The sequence below is a fragment of the Silurus aristotelis genome, assembly GCF_946808225.1.
Source record: "Silurus aristotelis genome assembly, chromosome: 11".
Lineage (NCBI taxonomy): Eukaryota > Metazoa > Chordata > Actinopteri > Siluriformes > Siluridae > Silurus > Silurus aristotelis.
The window spans coordinates 24,767,100-24,785,163 of NC_139584.1; the positions used below are offsets into that span (position 1 = coordinate 24,767,100).

Consider the following 18,064-nt stretch of genomic DNA (forward strand, 5'->3'; position numbering starts at 1 on the left):
TGTCCTTATAGCAGGTGGTATTAGCCTTGCAGGACAAGGTGTTATTTATCATGCCAAACCGTTTCTGTCGTTTTTAAGTGCAAAGGACTTGAACTGGCAGTACTATTGGAACAACATAGAAAATATTTGCCTCATTAGACATTTCTTCTCTGAGGTAATTTAAAAATTGCCATGTTTTGTGCTTCAGTTTTTTTTTTACTCCGCAACAGACTGGATTATTATAATGTTTGTTATAACGTTTATTAGATCAATACAATGGAGCAAAATCGATCCTTCTCAAGTTAAAGTTTTGCTAGCTGAATAATAAAATACTTGCACTGCCACTGCAGTTACATCGTTCAACACCGCCTTGTTTGTAAATGTATAGTATTACTGTATGTAGATCTGAAAGTGATATTGGATGGTACTTTTTTCTTACTGTTTTCCCCTTTTGTATATAACTTTTGATTACAAAAGGCAGTTTGTAAGTCATTTTCAAATTATCATTTAGCCACTGGAATGTAATGGACAAAATGGGCAAATGCGTTCGTGAACAGTAAAGACTGAAAGATAATCTTCCTGAATCTGTTTTCCTCAGTTAGCCTCAGACAAAATCCACATAATAAAGCACTTTATTGCTTTTTGTATATTGTAAACACTGTAATATTTTTTGATTGATTGTGATCAGTATTATGTCAGGATATTCATAAGAGATTTTATGAATGTTTTTAAAGTCAAGATGTCTTTTCTTTCAAAAACGAAAAAAAAAAAAAAAAAACATAATGTATATTTTTGTTCATATCCACGTTCATGAAATATGATGTCTGTTTGAATTGTGTACGGTGTTTTTTTTTATTATTATTATTAATATTAAAGTGTGTATTATAGTACTTATACCTGTTGTCATCAATATCCCACTCCCAGCCCGAATTGTATTTTTTCCAAAAGAATTGATCTTGTGGCTTTTGGTTGCTTTAGGTGCTTTGGAAGAGCTATTTTTACTTCACCATTCTACCTTTACATTAAAAGGGGGAAAAAAGGCTTACAAAAAGCTTCACTAAAAGAACAAACTAGAAAGACAAAAGACTATAAGACTCAAAAGAATGGCCTAGCAGCATTATACACTATGCATGAAAACTAAGAAACATAAATATACACATGGGAATTAAACACAGGTGGCAGCAATGATACAACAGGATGTGAGGGATTTAGAAATACAAAATAAGTGGCAGAAATATAAAGTCCAATCTATTAAAAATTAAATGCACTTGAAGGGCTTTCTGTTCTGGACAACAAAATATGTAATCTTCATTTATTATGTAAGGAAATAAAGCACATTTTACTGTCATTTACTGGCATAACAGTAAAGTAGGTTGAAAAATATATATATAAATTCAAGGACCAACCATGGCAGTTCTGGGATTAGAACAAACCTGCTCCTGATATGATCTGATTCAATGCAATCTTTCAAAAGTAAATATAGTGGCTGGGGTGGGTAAATAAACAAGAGCCAGTTGTATTAATCTTGCTGTCTTTTTGTTTATGGCTTTGAGTTACAAATGTGAAATGATTTAAATCCTTGTGTGTGAATCCCTGAAGTTTCAAATTGCCATACTGTAGCTATGTTCCTGAGCAAGATCTTTAAGCTTCTAATTTAATCAGTAAATGTAACATATTCGTATACTGTAATATATTACATTCAAATTGAGATTTGATTTTAAATCTAGCTATTAATCTATGAAAAGAAGTATTGAATTTTGAATTAAATAAAAGTTATATTCATAGTGCATGAACCCACATCATTGTTTAATAATATGATATTATAGAGATGGTGCGAGTTCATTTCGGTAACTCGTGAACACGTTGTGAGGATTGCTGGAGCCTCGTAACAAATGAGGGCAGTGAAAGTCACTTTTACCTGAGAATGTTTACTTTTATTACCCTAAATAACTCAAGCTTCGAATGTGCCCCTTAGTGGCAGCACTCCTGATTTGAGTCACTGAATCAGTCCACCATAATGTATAAAATGTTTTGGTATTTCCAGAAATGTAGTCCAGATGTATTTTGTTTCTTTTATTATATTTGAATATGACAAAAAACATTGTACCAGGAACAACAATAAAGCTGCATTGGGACAGTGTCCATCATTAAACTGAACTGAACTGAACTCTTTTTGGTAGGTTTCCACATATTTACTTTTAGGTTAGTTTAATTATGTTGTCTACAACCAAACAGTAGCATCTAATATCTGCAGTGGCAGGCTATACATTTTACACCTTGGCCTTCAGTGGTGTCCTGCCTAAATCAATTTACCTCTTAATACCATCATTATGACGCCATGGCTATAGAAACTTTCAATATTAAAGAGAAACGCTGTATAACAAAAAGCTAGAAAATTAAGAGAATAGACTATTGGGTACAATTTGGACAAAAATATATGAAACGTACAGTCAGTGATTCAGATAGATTTTAGGCCAGCAGACAAGGTCGTACTGGTCCTAATGGCCTGCCACTATTAAATATGACAAAAGAACATTATACCAGGCATGACAATGATGCTTAGGCCCTCACTGATCAGTTCTATACTCTCTGTGAAGCTGCTTTGGGACAGTGTCTATCATTAAACGTACTATACAAATTATAAAACTGATCACTTTTTGGAATGTTCCAAAGGTTTCCTTTCAGTTTGGTTGAACTATTTAGTCTACAACCAACCAAGAACATTTAGTATCTGGCATAGTGGGAAGAAAAATAAAAACAACAAAAGAAAACATTTGAGACTATTTATTGACAGCATTGATGTCTCTCAGATCTGTGATCCCTGGCTCAATCCTTTGCTCTGGTTATTGTATCTGTTCAGTTGCAGTATACACAGATAAGGCATAACATTATGACTGGTGAGTGAATAAATGATTATTTCTTCATCATGGCACCTGTTAGTGAGTGGGATATATTAGGCAGCAAGTGAACATTTTGTTCTCAAAGTTGACGTGTTAAAAGCGGGAAAAATAGGCAAGTGTAAGGATTTGAGTTCAACAAGGGCCAAATTGTGACGATTAGACGACTGGGTCAGAGCATCTCCAAAACTGCAGCTCTTGTGTGCTGTTCCTGGTCTGCAGTGGTCAGTATTTTTGAAAAGTGGACGAAGGAAGGAACAGTGGTGAACCGGCGACAGGGTCATGGGCGTCCGAGGCTCATTGATGAACGTGGGGAGCGAAGGCTGGTCCGTGTGGTCCGATCCAACAGATGAGCTTCTGTAGCTCAAATTGCTGAAGAAGTTAATGCTGTAAATGCTCAACACGTCAGGACTTTTTTTGGCAGCAAAAGGTGAACCAACACAATATTAGGCAGGTGGTCATAATGTTATGCCTGATTGGTGTATGTTGTTCTTGTAAACATCTGGATTTCCTCTGGGTTCTCTGGTTTCTTTCCACCTGATGGAAACCTACCAACAGACAGTACCATAGGACCAGTAACACGTGAGTTATCCACACTATCTGCTGCATAATGTAACACTTTAAATCGATTATTTAGATTGATATAACACGTTTTTGTGTGGAGGAGTTTGGTATTTTAGATTTTTGGTTGCGTTTGCCGAGAAAAAAAAAATATTTCAACAAGCCAAGTTGGTTTATTGTAGGCAGGATATCAAAGTAATCGGTGATCCATTAGTGTAGTCTGAAATGAGCTTTGCCTGGGCGGAAGTACTGACGTGTTCACAGCGGAGTAGCGCGAGCGGCGGACAGGCAGCCGAGAGTGACACAGCGGCAGCACCCGGTCAGAAAAGGTATTATATTTAATCTTATTTATCTTCATATTCATGCTCATAACGCAGTGTTTTTCATGCCCTATACCTCTTACTATAATTCGGATTATCCCTGATTTCAATGCAGATTATACTCTACCAGGTTCGCTTTTTTAAAACAGCTCTCCTTGTGATTTTTCCCCGGAAGTGAGTTGTCCCGTTTTTATTGGGTCGCTGGTCATTGTAGTCCTTATCTAATCACCCTGTGACGTTTACAATCAAACCCTGCAGTCTGATCGATAGAATTTAGAATTTAAACAGTATATATTTTGCGTTTGGTACTATATAACCTGAACAATTAGATCATTAAAAGTGTCTAGTTGTTTAAGAGAAGTAAGAAATTGCCCAAAAAACTACAAATCCCAGGTTGCGTTGTGAAAGCCGTAACATCGTTTAGCTATCGAACAAGCACGTAGAGGGGGGGGCATTCCATTCAGCAAATTGGTTTATTGCATGCTTTTATTTTTAAATCGACGTATAATTCTTACATTATATTATATTGTTATTTTGTTCAAATGAAAAGGACATAGGGGAATGAGATTTCTGCCATTTGACTGTTTTTGACAGTGATGTTGCCAACCGGGTAATGCTAACACTGAGGAGCCTGTACGCAGCCAGGGTTTTGCTTGCTTAGCTTAAAAAAAAAAATTGAATAAATTTTATATAATATAATATAATATAATATATTATAATTTTTAGAATTTTATATAATATAAAAGCATCTTATTCGACTGGACTTAGACTGGTCCCAGCTCCCTGAATTAGCAGGTTGGACAGTACACTGTATACAGAGCTAGCATGTCCGTCTGTGTAGCAGCGCCGGCACAACGCCTTATTGATTTCTGAAGGTCGTGATCGAAACCAGCAGATTCTCTATAATTGTACTGGCGACCAGTTGTTCTGTTTCTAAATCTGAAACTATAATGTTCAAAAGATTTCCCATATACAAGGTGATCGGTCGTTCTTTTTTTGTGGCTTTCAATTTCTAGCCTTGGCCACAGTTTTGTAGAACAGGAAGCTGTGATGGTCCTGTGTAAGGGGAAGGTCTGATTCAAGGCTGGATGGAATGGCAAAATACATCTTTTTACACCTTTCATTTGGTATAAACTGTGAAGCTTTTCTTAAAACACAAATACAATATGAAAGAAACGCATGCGAGTCCCCTGGTTAGTCAGTGTTCTCACACTAGTTTTTGACAGCTTTGATTCAAACCTGTTTCTGGCCATTTCTTTAGCTGATCAAGCGGGATACTCTTTACTCTCTCGTCCATCACAGCGAGCCCCCAAAACTAAAATCAGATCTCTCAATTCCCTTCAAGGGAAGTGGCAACTCAATGGTTAACACTCTGGGTTACTGATTTGAAGTTTGGGGGTTTAGACCCCGGTATCAACAAGCTGCCACTCCTCTGGCATTTGAGCAAGGCCCTTAACCTTCTGTGGTCCTGAGGTGCTGCATCATGTCTGATCCTGTGCTCTGACCCTAGATTCTTAACATCACTGGGATATGGAAGCATGTGACCAGATTAAAGCACGTTTACCGCTACCTTTTCAGGATGCCTCTCAAATCATCCTGTTTCTCTGGGGCCGTTCCATACACATTACATTGCGGCCTGGATTTTGAATTTTGCACAACTGCCTTGAAGCCATTGTATTAATTATCATGATTAATACAGTGTCAATTGCATGTTATCATACCGTGAAATGTTCAAACCTTTTCGATGTGATACGCTGCGTAACAATAGAGTAAACCTCGCTGACAAATTGTACAAGGGCTGATTTATACCAGTGCTATGTATCTACAAAGAAATATGTACTTTCTGAAGGTAAAATATTCAAAATGTTTTATATATTTATTTATATATATATATATATATATATATATATATATATATATATATTAATAAATATATATATATATATATATATATATATATAATTTATATATATATATATATATATATATATATATATATATATATATATATAAAATACACACACACAAATAGGTGCATCTCAATGAATTAGAATATAATTGAAAAGTTGATTTATTTTACTAATTTAATACAAAAAGTGAAACTTAAATTTTAATGATTATGGCTTACAGCTAATGAAAACCCAAAATTCAGTATCTCAGAAAATTGGAATATAGTGAAAAAGTTAAATATTGGAGACTCGTGGTGTCACACTTTAATCAGTGATTTAAATCCAAACACCTTCAAAGGTTTCCTGAGCCTTTAAATGTTGTCTCAGTCTGGTTCATGCTACACAATCATGGGGGAAGACTGCTGACTTGACAGTTGTCCAGAAGATCATTGATACCCTGCACATGGAGGGTAAGACACAAAAGGTCATCACTAAAGAAGCTGCTGTTCACAGTGCTGTATCCAAGCACATTCATGGTAAGTTGACTGGAAGGAAAAAAGGTGGTATAATAAAACGAAGCCCATTCAAGAATTTGGGGAGATTCACAAAGAGTGGACTGCAGTTGGAGTCAGTGTTTCAAGAGCCACCAGGCACAGACGTATTCATGGGGTACTGCTGATGCATTCCTCGTGTCAAGCCACCCCTGAACCAGAGACATCAAAGGACCAAAAGGACTGAACAGTTGCTCAGTGGGTCAAAGTCGTCTTTTTAGATGGAAGAAAATTTAGCATTTTGTTTGGAAATCAAGGTCCCAGAGTCTGGAAGAAAAGAGGAGATGCACAGAATCCAAATGGCTTGAGGTCCAGTGTAAAGTGTGCACAGTCAGTGGTGGTTTGGGGAGTCATGTCATCTGCTGGTTTTGGTCCACTGTGTTTTGTTTTGTTTTGTTTGTGTCTACTTGTTATTGTGTCTATTACCTGGTTTAAGGACAATGGTATCCATGTGCCAACAAACTCGCCCAACCTAAACCCCATGGAGAATCTAAGGGTTATTGAGAAGATGAAGATGCGAGACACCAGACCCAAAAACGTATAAGAGCGACCTGGGCTTCCATAACACTTCAGCAGCGCCACAGACTGATCGCCTCAATGCCATGCCGCATTGCTGAAGTAATTCATGCAAAGGGAGCCATAATGAGTATTGAGTTCTGTACATGTTCATACTTTTCAGTAGTCTAACATTTGTGTAAATTTTTTTTATTATTTTTGTATTGGTATTTAAGTAATATTACAATTTTCTGAGATACTGAATTTTGGGTTTTCATTAGCTGTAGGTATAATTTTTTTAATTTATTTATTGAGATCCACTTGTGCGTGTGTGTATGTGTATTATGAACGAATTCATTATTATAATGCCACCAAGCCCTTCACATTGTAAACGCCCCACATATCTTTCAGGTTTATCTGTGGCGTTTTGTAATTTGCATTCTGATTTGAGTTCAGACTGCGCTTCCAGGATGTTACCTTTCTTGCACTTAGTCTTAAAAAAGCTGTTGGATCTACTTTGTGTTTAGACAGTATGTCAGAAGGAGACAGTTCTGGTGAATCCATCCATGGGAAAGCATCCGCCATATCAAGCTTCTTCACACGTCTTGGACAGGTGAGTGCTGGACTTACATAAATAGTCTCCGTTACTCACTGTTCTGATGTGTTCAGTCATATTGATGTTTAAATCGTGTCCAAACTGCTGCCTGACTCATTGAGACGACTTTGTTTTATAAACCCATTTTATTGTATGAATTGTAATCTTTTACATATGTCTGATAGATGGCGCTGTGAGACTAGATCTGCTTTGTGCACTGTACCAAGACGTACGTGTGTGTGTGTGTGTGTGTGTGTGTGTGTGTGTGTGTGTGTGTGTGTGTGTGTGTGTAATTGAACGTTAACTCTGAAGAATTACAATAAACATCACTTTTGATCTCTACTTGATGAAACCTCTTTAATGGTTCACTGGCAGTTTTTTTTTTTACAAGTTACTTCCATGGAAATGCCTGTTCCTACTAAAAAGCCTATTTTTTAGGTTGTTTGTCACTTAATTACTCCTGCAGAATTTCTATTATTTCTGCGGTTTTTATTTACAATTTTCTTTCTGAATTAATGCTTAATTTCTCAGTAATACAACAGCTTTTTTTACTCTCAACTTCACCCCTCTGCTGTTTTTCAAGCAGTAAAATCCTATAGAATTATCATTTCGAATAATTATTTTCCTTCGCATTAATACTTTTACTCAAAGTAGTTGTTTATTTTTTTAACCACACACTGTTTTTCTTGTAGATCTACCAGTCATGGTTGGACAAGTCAACTCCGTTCTCAGCAGTACGATGGGCGGCCACGCTTCTCCTTACAGCAATATACATGATCAGAGTGTATATACTACAGGTAAGAATTTCTCGCAGCTCATTTGCCCAATTGGCAAACGTGTTAAAGGTGTGCTTTCTGTCTTTGTTAGTCAAGCATGGGTACACTTTAGAGCTACATAATATTGCATTTGAACTCTTTTATTGTTACCTTTCACTATTCAGTCGAATCGGCGGCCACTGTTAGTAAAGCAATCCATGATTAGGTGGAAAAATCAGTCCAATCTAATCAAACCCAAATTGTATAATGTGGCTAAATCGAATATTTGGTAGATTCTTCAAAAGAAAGCACAACTAGTGAACTCAGGAATAAACTCCATGAAAAAACAGTTGTAATGGATGACGGAAGAATTTTTTTTTTCTGGTAAAGGAAACGACCCCCTTTTTACAACAGTGTGCCAGAATAGAAACACACTTCAAGAGGAAGACAACATAAAGAGAAGCCTTAACACGAGTAAATACAGAGGGTTTAACACAAGATGCTTAGTTTTAGGAACAGGAAGATAATATAAGAGGTTCCTTTATTCGTCCCACAGTGGGGAAATTTCTCTGTTACAGCAGCAAAAAAAAAGGAATGTGCAAATATATATAAAAAAAAAAATAGAGACATAACAGTATATAGTATATACACAACACAATGTATAAATACAAAAGACGAAGAAGAAAAAAAGAGACCACGAGTAAGTAGTTACGCTATCACACATATTGCACGCAGGTAATATTGCACGGTTTTACATTATTGTTATTGCACATGTGTTGCGTTTAATAACTTTATTGTTATTATTGCACAGATAAACAGTAATATCAGTGTATATTTTTTGGTGACTGGTTCACTGGGAGCAGCTCTGATTGTAACTGGGAGCAGCTCTGACTGTAACTGGGAGCAGCTCTGATTGTAACTGGGAGCAGCTCTGATTGTAAGACCAGACTAGAGTAAAACATATTTAATTTGGTTCTGAAACAACATCCTGGGCAGAGCAGACAAACACCAATTTGTACCAGAATAATGGGAAGAGAAGGGAAGAAACTGCTCATGTTATGGCTGCCAATGAAACTGGTTCACTTGTGTTTATTGATCATTTGACTGTTAAGCAAAAAGTAGCAGGATATCTGCTAGTGCAGATTTGGACAATGAAGCGATGCATTCTTCGAAAGCATTCCAAAACTTATTTGAGACAACCAAATGATCCACGGTCCGGTACCGGTCTGGGGGCCAGTGGTTTCCCCTGGTATGAGCCATGTTATTTAGTGATACGTTGAATTATGTATTTAAAGTCACCAATTTTATTGTACAGTATTTCATTTATGAATAGAAAAGAGTTTCTGCAGATAGTTGTTTAATGACATGAGAATGAACACTGCAGTTTGTCCCTGTTTGTCTCTTGTGTTTCAGGGGTGGTACATAGTCACATATGCTCTGGGCATATACCATCTCAATTTGTTCATTGCTTTCCTCTCACCGAAAGTGGACCCCTCGTTGCTTGATGACCCAGGTTAGTTCTAACAAGGCTCCTGCTCAATGCTCTTATCAGACTAAAATATATTTTCATTAATCTCAGGAAAAATGGGTGAAATGTTCTCTTTCAGGCTCATGAGTGTCACATACTACACTGTTTCTGAGAAGTAAGGCAGTAAATGCACACAGCAGGATACTTAATGCTCTGATAAGACTACATCAAACACACTGATGGTAGCGCTGGATCTAGATGACGGGTTTATATTGATGAGTGCATTCAAATCCATTGTAAATTTTATAGTAGCAACAAATTTGTAACAACTAAAGTGCATATATTCTCCGCCTAATAATAAACAGATAATAAATGGGTTTTTTTTTTTTTTTTTTTTTTTACAAAGAAATAGTTTCTGTAATAAAAATTCTCTTAAAGAAAAGCACTTTATATTATGCATATTATTGTCACTTAAAAAGAGGGAGTTAGGGAACAGTTGTCTATACAGTAGCTGTTGTAGAGTAACTGATAGCAGGAACCTGCTCGTCTCATGGGCATTCCACAACCAGTTAAATAAATGGATAAAAGCTGAAGAATGCTGTCATTCTTCAACCAATCAATGCAAAAAGAAAACTGCAAGTGTTGCAGCTTGCTGTTGTAAAAGAGGAATCGGACACTTTGGTACAAGCTGTTATAGGAAAGCCCTTGCCCAGCACATGACCATGACAAATGAGGTCCAGAAAGTTTCTATTATGTAAAAGTGCTGGTGGGAAAAACAGTGGGGGGGCTTTAAAGCTTGTTTGTTTAGGTGAGTGACAAACAGGAGTGTGACAGCTGTTCAGCGAGATGTGGTAAATGTCCTAAATGGCACTGGGTCGGGGGAAACATTGCAACATGTGCCTTGTGTTCCAGTAGTTAATTTGGAGGATTTTACTCTGTTTATTGATTTTCACATTTATTTGTTTTTTTCAAATGAAACTTTTCTTCCTGTTATATTATCTTCTTAGGGACACCGATATTGTTTGTGCTTTATTATGGATCATAAATAGCCAGAATTACTTAAATGTTGCTGCATTCAATTACCCTTTTTCTTTTGGTTCAGAAAACCATACACTATTAATACAATATTTAGTTAACTTGAACCAGCTTATACTGTCTGATTACTGCCGACCTTTAATAAATACTGTGATTTTATTACTAGGAGTGAAGATGCAAAACAAAACACTCTTTCTCTTTAATCAGTCAATAATAGCTATTTTATTTAGGCCATGATAAAAAGAGAATAATCAATACCAGGGTGTCTCTTATTCCTCCTATACCACAACTAGTTTGTTATTTATTATATTCTTGAATTGAATTTATTTAAGAGATAATATATTAACTATATTAACTATAGTTAGTGCTACTGGGAATGTGTCTTGAAAACATTTAGAATTTCAGAAAATGGCATTTTTCAGCTTTACCTTTTACTCTTCTTGCACTGTTTCTAAAAATGTTGAAATAAAAATCTCTTTTCAGGATCCAGTTAGGTTATTGTCATATTACAAAAAAAATCATAAAATAAATTTTAATATTATTTATAAATTGTCGTCTATATGCATATACTTTGTAATATGTTGTGTTTGTTACCGTCTAGGTGACTGCTGGTATTTGTCAAACTTGCCTCACTTAAAAAAAAAATAAAAAAGAAACAAAATTCAAATCCCCAATTTGTCTCACATTGTTTTTAACATTTTTTTTAAATTATTATTATTATTAAAGATGATGGTCCAGCACTTCCCACAAAGCAGAATGAGGAGTTCCGGCCATTTATCAGACGACTGCCTGAATTCAAATTCTGGTGAGTTTTTCCATTCAGCTGGTTTCAGTATGTTTTATTAGCACTTAATAAAAAAAAAACCCGAAAAAAATGTTCCTCAGAATTGTCTTGGGTCCAGGAAGCTATTAAAACAATTGTTACAACGAGCATAGAGATTACTTTTGCTCCACTCGTCCCCTTAAGTTTGATTAACACTTTTTCTGTCCCGATGGTCACGATGTCTGTCTTGTGGTCCTTTTGATATGTTGCTTCTTCACATCTTTCGAAATTAATACAACGCGTCTATGTGGTGCAACACAGGCATGTGTGGTTACTTGTTTACTATTCTAGTAACGCTTTATACACCAGTGGTTTTCATATTACTTCCATTGTTTGATTGATTTTTAAATCAACCGAAATGTCTAATTTATGTAGCAGTTTTCTGGAATTTTTTTTTTGTTTGTAAATATTTTTCAATGTACTTCATGCTGAGTCTTAAATTCGCTAATGCCCCCAACAGTTGGACTTTAAATCCTTGCGGAAAGACTTCAGTGAAAAGCAGATGTTGTTATAGTTGTTATAGTGCTTTTGTGCCGTAGATACATACGTTTATTTGTTTTTAGTCATTTATTATTATTTCATCCCGCGAATGATTGTATTTCATTGCCCGGACTCGTGTTCACCCCATCAAATCTTGTCTCGCACCGCACTCGGGTTTGCGTCGGGTCCCGCGGGAGTGCGGGTCTCCACTTCAGAGTTTAGCGGGTGGTGCATCAGTGATAATGGTCCGTGGAAAACACAGTGCTCCGTGTTTAGTTAAATTGACCAAACAAAATTTTTGTAATCAAATGACTAATTTGACCAATACAAACAGCGCAGTAAAGGTCCAGTGGATTTTACACAATGATGCTCTATTACTAATTCATGACAAGAGGAGTGAGGAAATAAGTGGCCTGAAAGTGTGATAAATCACATTTGCAGTAAGACCTGTTGTTAAATCACAATACAGAGGTTTTTAGTTCTTGCTCAAGGGACCAGCAGTACTTTTTTTTTTTTCAAATCTTTCTGGTGTCATCAGGGGCATTGCACCGTGGATCACAACAAAAACATGTGGCAAGACCTTGCATATGTCACAGATTACAGAAGCCATAACAGTGGGGTTGCATTCTTCTTCTGTAGCATAAGAGTGCAGTCAACATCACTGGCTGTGCTCTCTAATATTGCAGCTACATTCAGCCAATCCATGCATTGACATCGAGTGTCCACAGATGCCCACTTATTGTTCATACTTCTGAAGTGAATGGTATTGGAGCATTACAGCCAAGAACATCCAGCCTCCATGATGACCCCTATAACCCCGTTCTCTAAATGTCTACTCACTGGTCGAGGCTACGGTTAAACTAATCTGAAAAAGATTTGAAATCCGCATCTCCGTCTAAAAACTCTCCACGTAACACTAACGTTTTCAGTCGTTTCACAAAAGTTGCTCACCCACACTGAAACATCTGAAACTGTTTATGTCCCTGTACTGCACACAAGCAAAACATAAGACGCTTCAACCTGCATCTGGCGCACATTCATTTTCCGGCTCCTTTTAAAACATTGTGGCAATGCCAAGGAAAGGCACCGAGATTTTTAAAAGGACTTGCAGTGAGGCGGAGTTGCTGCAGTGGCGTAACACAGGAGTATGAAGTAGCAAAGTGAGCAAGAATATAGATCACGAGACGTGCCAAAACAAATACCCCGAAATATTGGACCGCTTCAAAGAACAGTATTGTGTCTTCTATTTCTGCCGCCGAACGACAACTGCAAGTAAACATTGTTTCTTTTGAGGAAAAACTATCTGGAGTATGTACTAACTGACAATCCTTAACAAGGCTGTCAAAATACCGGATTGCAGCCAAAACAGCTGCTGCACAGCTTCATCCACCGTCTTTGCTGAATTGGTCACATGACTGCGCCGCTTGACTGAAAATGCGCTGGTTTCAGATTGATCCACTTTGAAGAGCCTTTTTTTGGAGTTTAGTTTTTATTCACAGAGGTTTTGTCGGTAAAGATTGCATATGTTACTAAAATGGATAAACCAACATGAAGACCAGATCACTGTTCATTGGAGGAAAGGCAGCTTCTTCTTTTATTTTTTTCTTTGAAGCCACCATTAAAAAAAAAAGAAAGAAGCCACTGGTGTGGGGACAACCATACAGTGAACAGGTCATCCAAGGAAAACTACAGCAGTTGATGGCATTTTCAGACCTATGAAAAAAATTTAATAATCCAGACTCAACAGTCAGTGTTGTCACCAACACTTTTCAAAAGGCTTGGTTGAAACACCATGCATGATGCCCTAAGGGTAAGATTTATTGTAAGATGCACTAATCGCAGTCTATTAATAGCCTTTAAAGCTATTGGCCTTCACTAGTGTGTAAAATCGTCTGACTGACCAACGCAGACAGGAATGCATCTGCAGTCTTCACTTTGCCTGCAGAAACTCCTAGTCTTATAAATAGATTTTGTGTGGGAGAACAAAATTTAGGAAGAGTTATTGTGCTGGTTTATAAATTTCTCAAGAACGTCTGTATCCATGAGCGTCGTCATTATGTAGGTGCAAGAAGGATAGTGTATAGGGATGCACCGAATATTCGGCCGAAAATGGCCCAAACGTGCATTTTCGGTTTTCGGCCGAAAGACTTTGATCACCGAAAAAACACGGCCGAAACAGTTTGTTGTGATGACGCAAACAGAAACCGCTGGCTGCACGTGCTAAAACAACATGTCTGCGGTGTGGACGTATTTCAGTATAATCTGAGAAGACCCAGGCATAGCGATTTGCAAAACATGTAATGCCGAAATTTCGTCTGCAAAGTCTTTCTCCACGTCGGGTTTAATTTATCACCTGAAATCCAAACATCCCGATCGCTATGTTGAATATGAGAGAAACGCGCCACAGAAAAGCAAAACCCCTCCGAGCACGCGCACTCCGTCTGTGGCGAACGTTTTTGAAAAGACAGGAAGTTTCCCAGTGATATTGTTGTATTGTATCTTTTAAACAGTTGCACTTGTTTTGAATGCACTTTGTTTTTATGAAAGAACATATTTAATTTTACAACCTTTCAGCAGGACAGAGGGCCTGTACATTATTATTTATTGTACACATGAGTGCATTTAAGTTAAACATTTAAGTTTGAATTTTATTTTATTTTATCCTGTGCATTGTTACAATGTGCTATAAATAAATATTTTCATAATTTGTAATTGATTTATTCTTTGAAATTTTGATATTAATTTATGCAATTGAAATGCCTTGATTTTAGTAAGGTTAGTACACAGTCATAGACATAAATGCAATGGTAATAATAATTGCCATAATTTCTTTCGGTGTTTCGGTTTTCGGCCTTGCTTTCCTCTTTTTCGGTTTTCGGTTTCGGCCCAGAATTTTCATTTCGGTGCATCCCTAATAGTGTACTTTGAATGTTTATAGTGAATATCATTTAACAATTGTCCACATATTAAAACGATATGTTTCACTTTATTAAGGTTTAAAATCGCGAACACGGCCATTCGTTCTTCTCGGGTTATTGGCTGTTGTTCCGTGGGGGGGACTAGTTGTTACAGTGGCGGCCAAACTGAGATGAAACGAGGGAAAAAAATATCCCAAAATAATAAGCGCCCTCTTGTTTGTCAATTCAGGCATTCTGCGACGAAAGGCATCGTCATCGCTATGATTTGCACATTCTTCGAAGCCTTCAACGTGCCAGTGTTCTGGCCGATCCTTGTGATGTACTTCATCATGCTCTTCTGCATCACCATGAAGCGTCAGATCAAGGTTCGTCGCGTTACAAAACACGCGCGATCTCCATTCACATTCTATAGGTCAGATTTGCTGCAGTAACTGGAGTCTATTTTTTGTTCACTGATCCTTTTTTCTTTCTGTCCACAGCACATGATTAAGTACAGGTACCTGCCCTTCACGCATGGGAAGAGGACATACAGAGGCAAGGAAGACACAGGGAAAACCTTTGCTAGTTAAAAAATAAAAAAAACCCTACCCCCCCCATTGAAATTAAAGTTATTGATGAAGAATGCATACAGGGATTGAAGTTTTGTAAGGGTTTTTTTTTTTCTTCTTCTTTCTTTTGATGTTTTTGTGGGTATGCAAACAACATATGTAGGCTTACCGGAAAAGAGTTTTGATCCATGATGACAGTGTTGGGTGTTTTGTGTAATGATTACGGTTGCCTTTGATGAGTAAAAAGTGCATGGGGTTCGAGTCGTGACGAGATTACCGCGAAGGAGGAAAACTGGATCTATTCACACCGTGCTCATTACCCGGTTTTTAGGAAAGCATTGGGTCTGATTTAGGTGTTCATTGTGTCACAGTCATTAGATAAGAGCCAGAGATTCATCAGCATCCAGACATTTCTCTAAGCATCCGATTATTCGTACTCGTTCGCACTGAAGTACTTATTTCTCAGCACCATTCACTGATCTAAAGAAAAGATTCAGTATTTAGATGCAAAACAGATGTTTTGACACTATTGCCCAACACTGATTCATGTGATTTGCCTTCATTCTTGAATGTGCATTCTCTACTTTTCTTTGTGTGTGTATATAAATATACTTTGTGCCTAGTAACATCCTTTCTAGCAGCTTGTAATTTATTTTGAAGTAGTTAAATCTCCCTTATCATTAAGTTGAATTGTATTTGGTTGCTCAGTAGAACTAGTTGTACATTTGTAATAGTTACTTCATTCCAAACAAAACTTTTTTCTCTCTCTCTCTTTTTCTTCTTTTTCAGAGGAAACATAAAGAGTCTTAACAAATTAAAGAAATGGATGGAGAGGGTTGACTTTTTTTTGTTTTTTTTTTGGTTTTTCTCTTCTTCATTAACATTGTTCTGGACCCTAACTGCTAATATAGAGAGGTTTTTTTCAGCACTGTAGGTGAGGATCAAAACATTTTTTCCTATTAATGTGCATAATGTTTTATGGGGGTTTATATATAAATATATATGTATATTTTAAAGGGTAAATCAAGATTATTTTGGATGTCCATTTTTTTTTCTTTTTTTTCTCTTTTTTTTTTTTTTTAGACATGTGATTCCAATTGTTAATTTTGACATTAAATTAAAATACAAACGTTGGATACTAGATCTATACATTTGTCATTAATGGCATTGCATGTCACTGGTTTACTTGTGTTACTGTTGAAAAGAAAATGATTTTAATAACTACAATGTAAAATTTTTCACTCCAACTGCTATTAAAAAGACCGTACCCCTTCACAGATTGAGTTTTATCTTTGTTAGCATGCAAGTTTACAATGCTAAGTTCAGGCTACTAGAAATTCTCATTTTTATTTGTAGTTATTCATAGAGGTGTGGATCCATATAACCAGGAAATGACATCTTTCAGTTTAGTCGTAGTGTTTATGATTTCCTTTTTTGACCACTTTCTATGGTGATTTGAGAGACACCAGATAACATCCATGAGTAGTGTTTCAATACCAAAACACAGAACCTTCTTTTGCATGCACACATCCTTGGATCTTTTGACACTTTATCATATGATGACAATGATTTAAAAAAAAAAAAAACCCATTTGGATCTTTCTCACTGTTAATCCCTGATTGTATTCACAATAGAACATAAAAAACATATTTCATATAGGGATTTGTGTTGAGAGTAGTAAACAGGTTGAGAAGATAATGGAGAGGTGGAGATACATGCTGGAGAGAAGAGGAATAAAAGTCAGTAGGAGTAAGACAGAGTACATGTGTGCGAATGAGAGGGAGGGCAGTGAAGGGGTGCGGTTGCAGGGAGAAGAGGTGGAGAAGGTGGAGAAGTTCAGGTACCTGGGGTCAACAGTGCAAAGTAATGGAAAGTGTGTAAGAGAAGTAAATAAAAGTGTGCAGGCAGGGTGGAGTGGGTGGAGAAGAGTGACAGGAGTGATTTGTGATAGAACAGTATCTGCAAGAGTGAAAGGGAAAGTTTATAGGACTGTGGTGACACCTGAGATGTTGTATGGTTTAGAGACATTGAGTAATTGATATTGAAATTGCCATTGAGTAAAAGACAGGAGGTGGAGCTGGAGGTAGCAGAGCTGAAGATGTTAAGGTTTTCGTTGGGAGTGACGATGAAGGACAGGATTAGAAATGAGTTTTTTAGAGGGACAGTGCATGTAGGATGTTTTTGAGACGAGGTGAGGATGGGCGATTGAGATGGTTTGGACATGTGCAGAGGAGGGACATGGGGTATATCAGTAGAAGAATGCTGAGGATGGAGCCACTAGGAAGGAGGAAAAGAGGAAGACCAAGGAGGAGATTTATGGATGTGCTGAGGGAAGACATGCAGGTAGTTGGTTTGAAAGAGGCAGATGTAGAGGACAGAGGTATGGAGACGGATGATCCGCTGTGGCGACCTCTAGTGGGAGCAGCTGAAAGAAGAAGAAGAAAACAGAAAACATCAAATCTTTAAACTTAGGAAATGTACAATAAAAAAAATAATAAAATAGTATTTTGATAGCTGCAACGTCTCAAAAGATTTGGGACAGGCCAACAAAAGTCTGGAAAACGTAAGTGTTATTAAAATGAAACAGTTGGAGAAACATTTTTCAACTAATTAGGTTAATTGAAAACAGGTCATTAAAATAATTGGATATAAATATCCAATTATTTTATATGCAGCTTAGAGAGTCTCTCAGAAGTAAAAACGGGCAGAGCTTCACCAAACTGTGAAAGACTGTGTCTACAAAATGTGGA

The 18,064-nt window shown here is 36.9% G+C and overlaps 1 protein-coding gene across 2 annotated transcripts; it reads left to right on the top strand.

Annotated features, from left to right (window-relative positions):
• The first annotated feature begins 3,630 nt into the window (after positions 1 to 3,630).
• rer1 (retention in endoplasmic reticulum sorting receptor 1) lies at positions 3,631 to 16,589 on the top strand. Of its 2 annotated transcripts, XM_083554783.1 has the most exons (8): positions 3,631 to 3,766; positions 7,220 to 7,305; positions 7,980 to 8,084; positions 9,456 to 9,555; positions 11,272 to 11,350; positions 14,996 to 15,131; positions 15,246 to 15,300; positions 16,104 to 16,589. In XM_083554783.1, exons 2-8 carry the CDS (start codon positions 7,225 to 7,227, stop codon positions 16,112 to 16,114), a joined length of 567 nt encoding a protein of 188 aa, XP_083410909.1. In that variant the 5' UTR covers positions 3,631 to 3,766; positions 7,220 to 7,224; the 3' UTR covers positions 16,115 to 16,589. The 2 variants fall into 2 exon arrangements, with proteins under 2 accessions (XP_083410909.1, XP_083410908.1); XM_083554782.1 differs by having other exon boundaries at positions 15,246 to 16,589.
• The last annotated feature ends 1,475 nt before the right edge of the window (positions 16,590 to 18,064 follow it).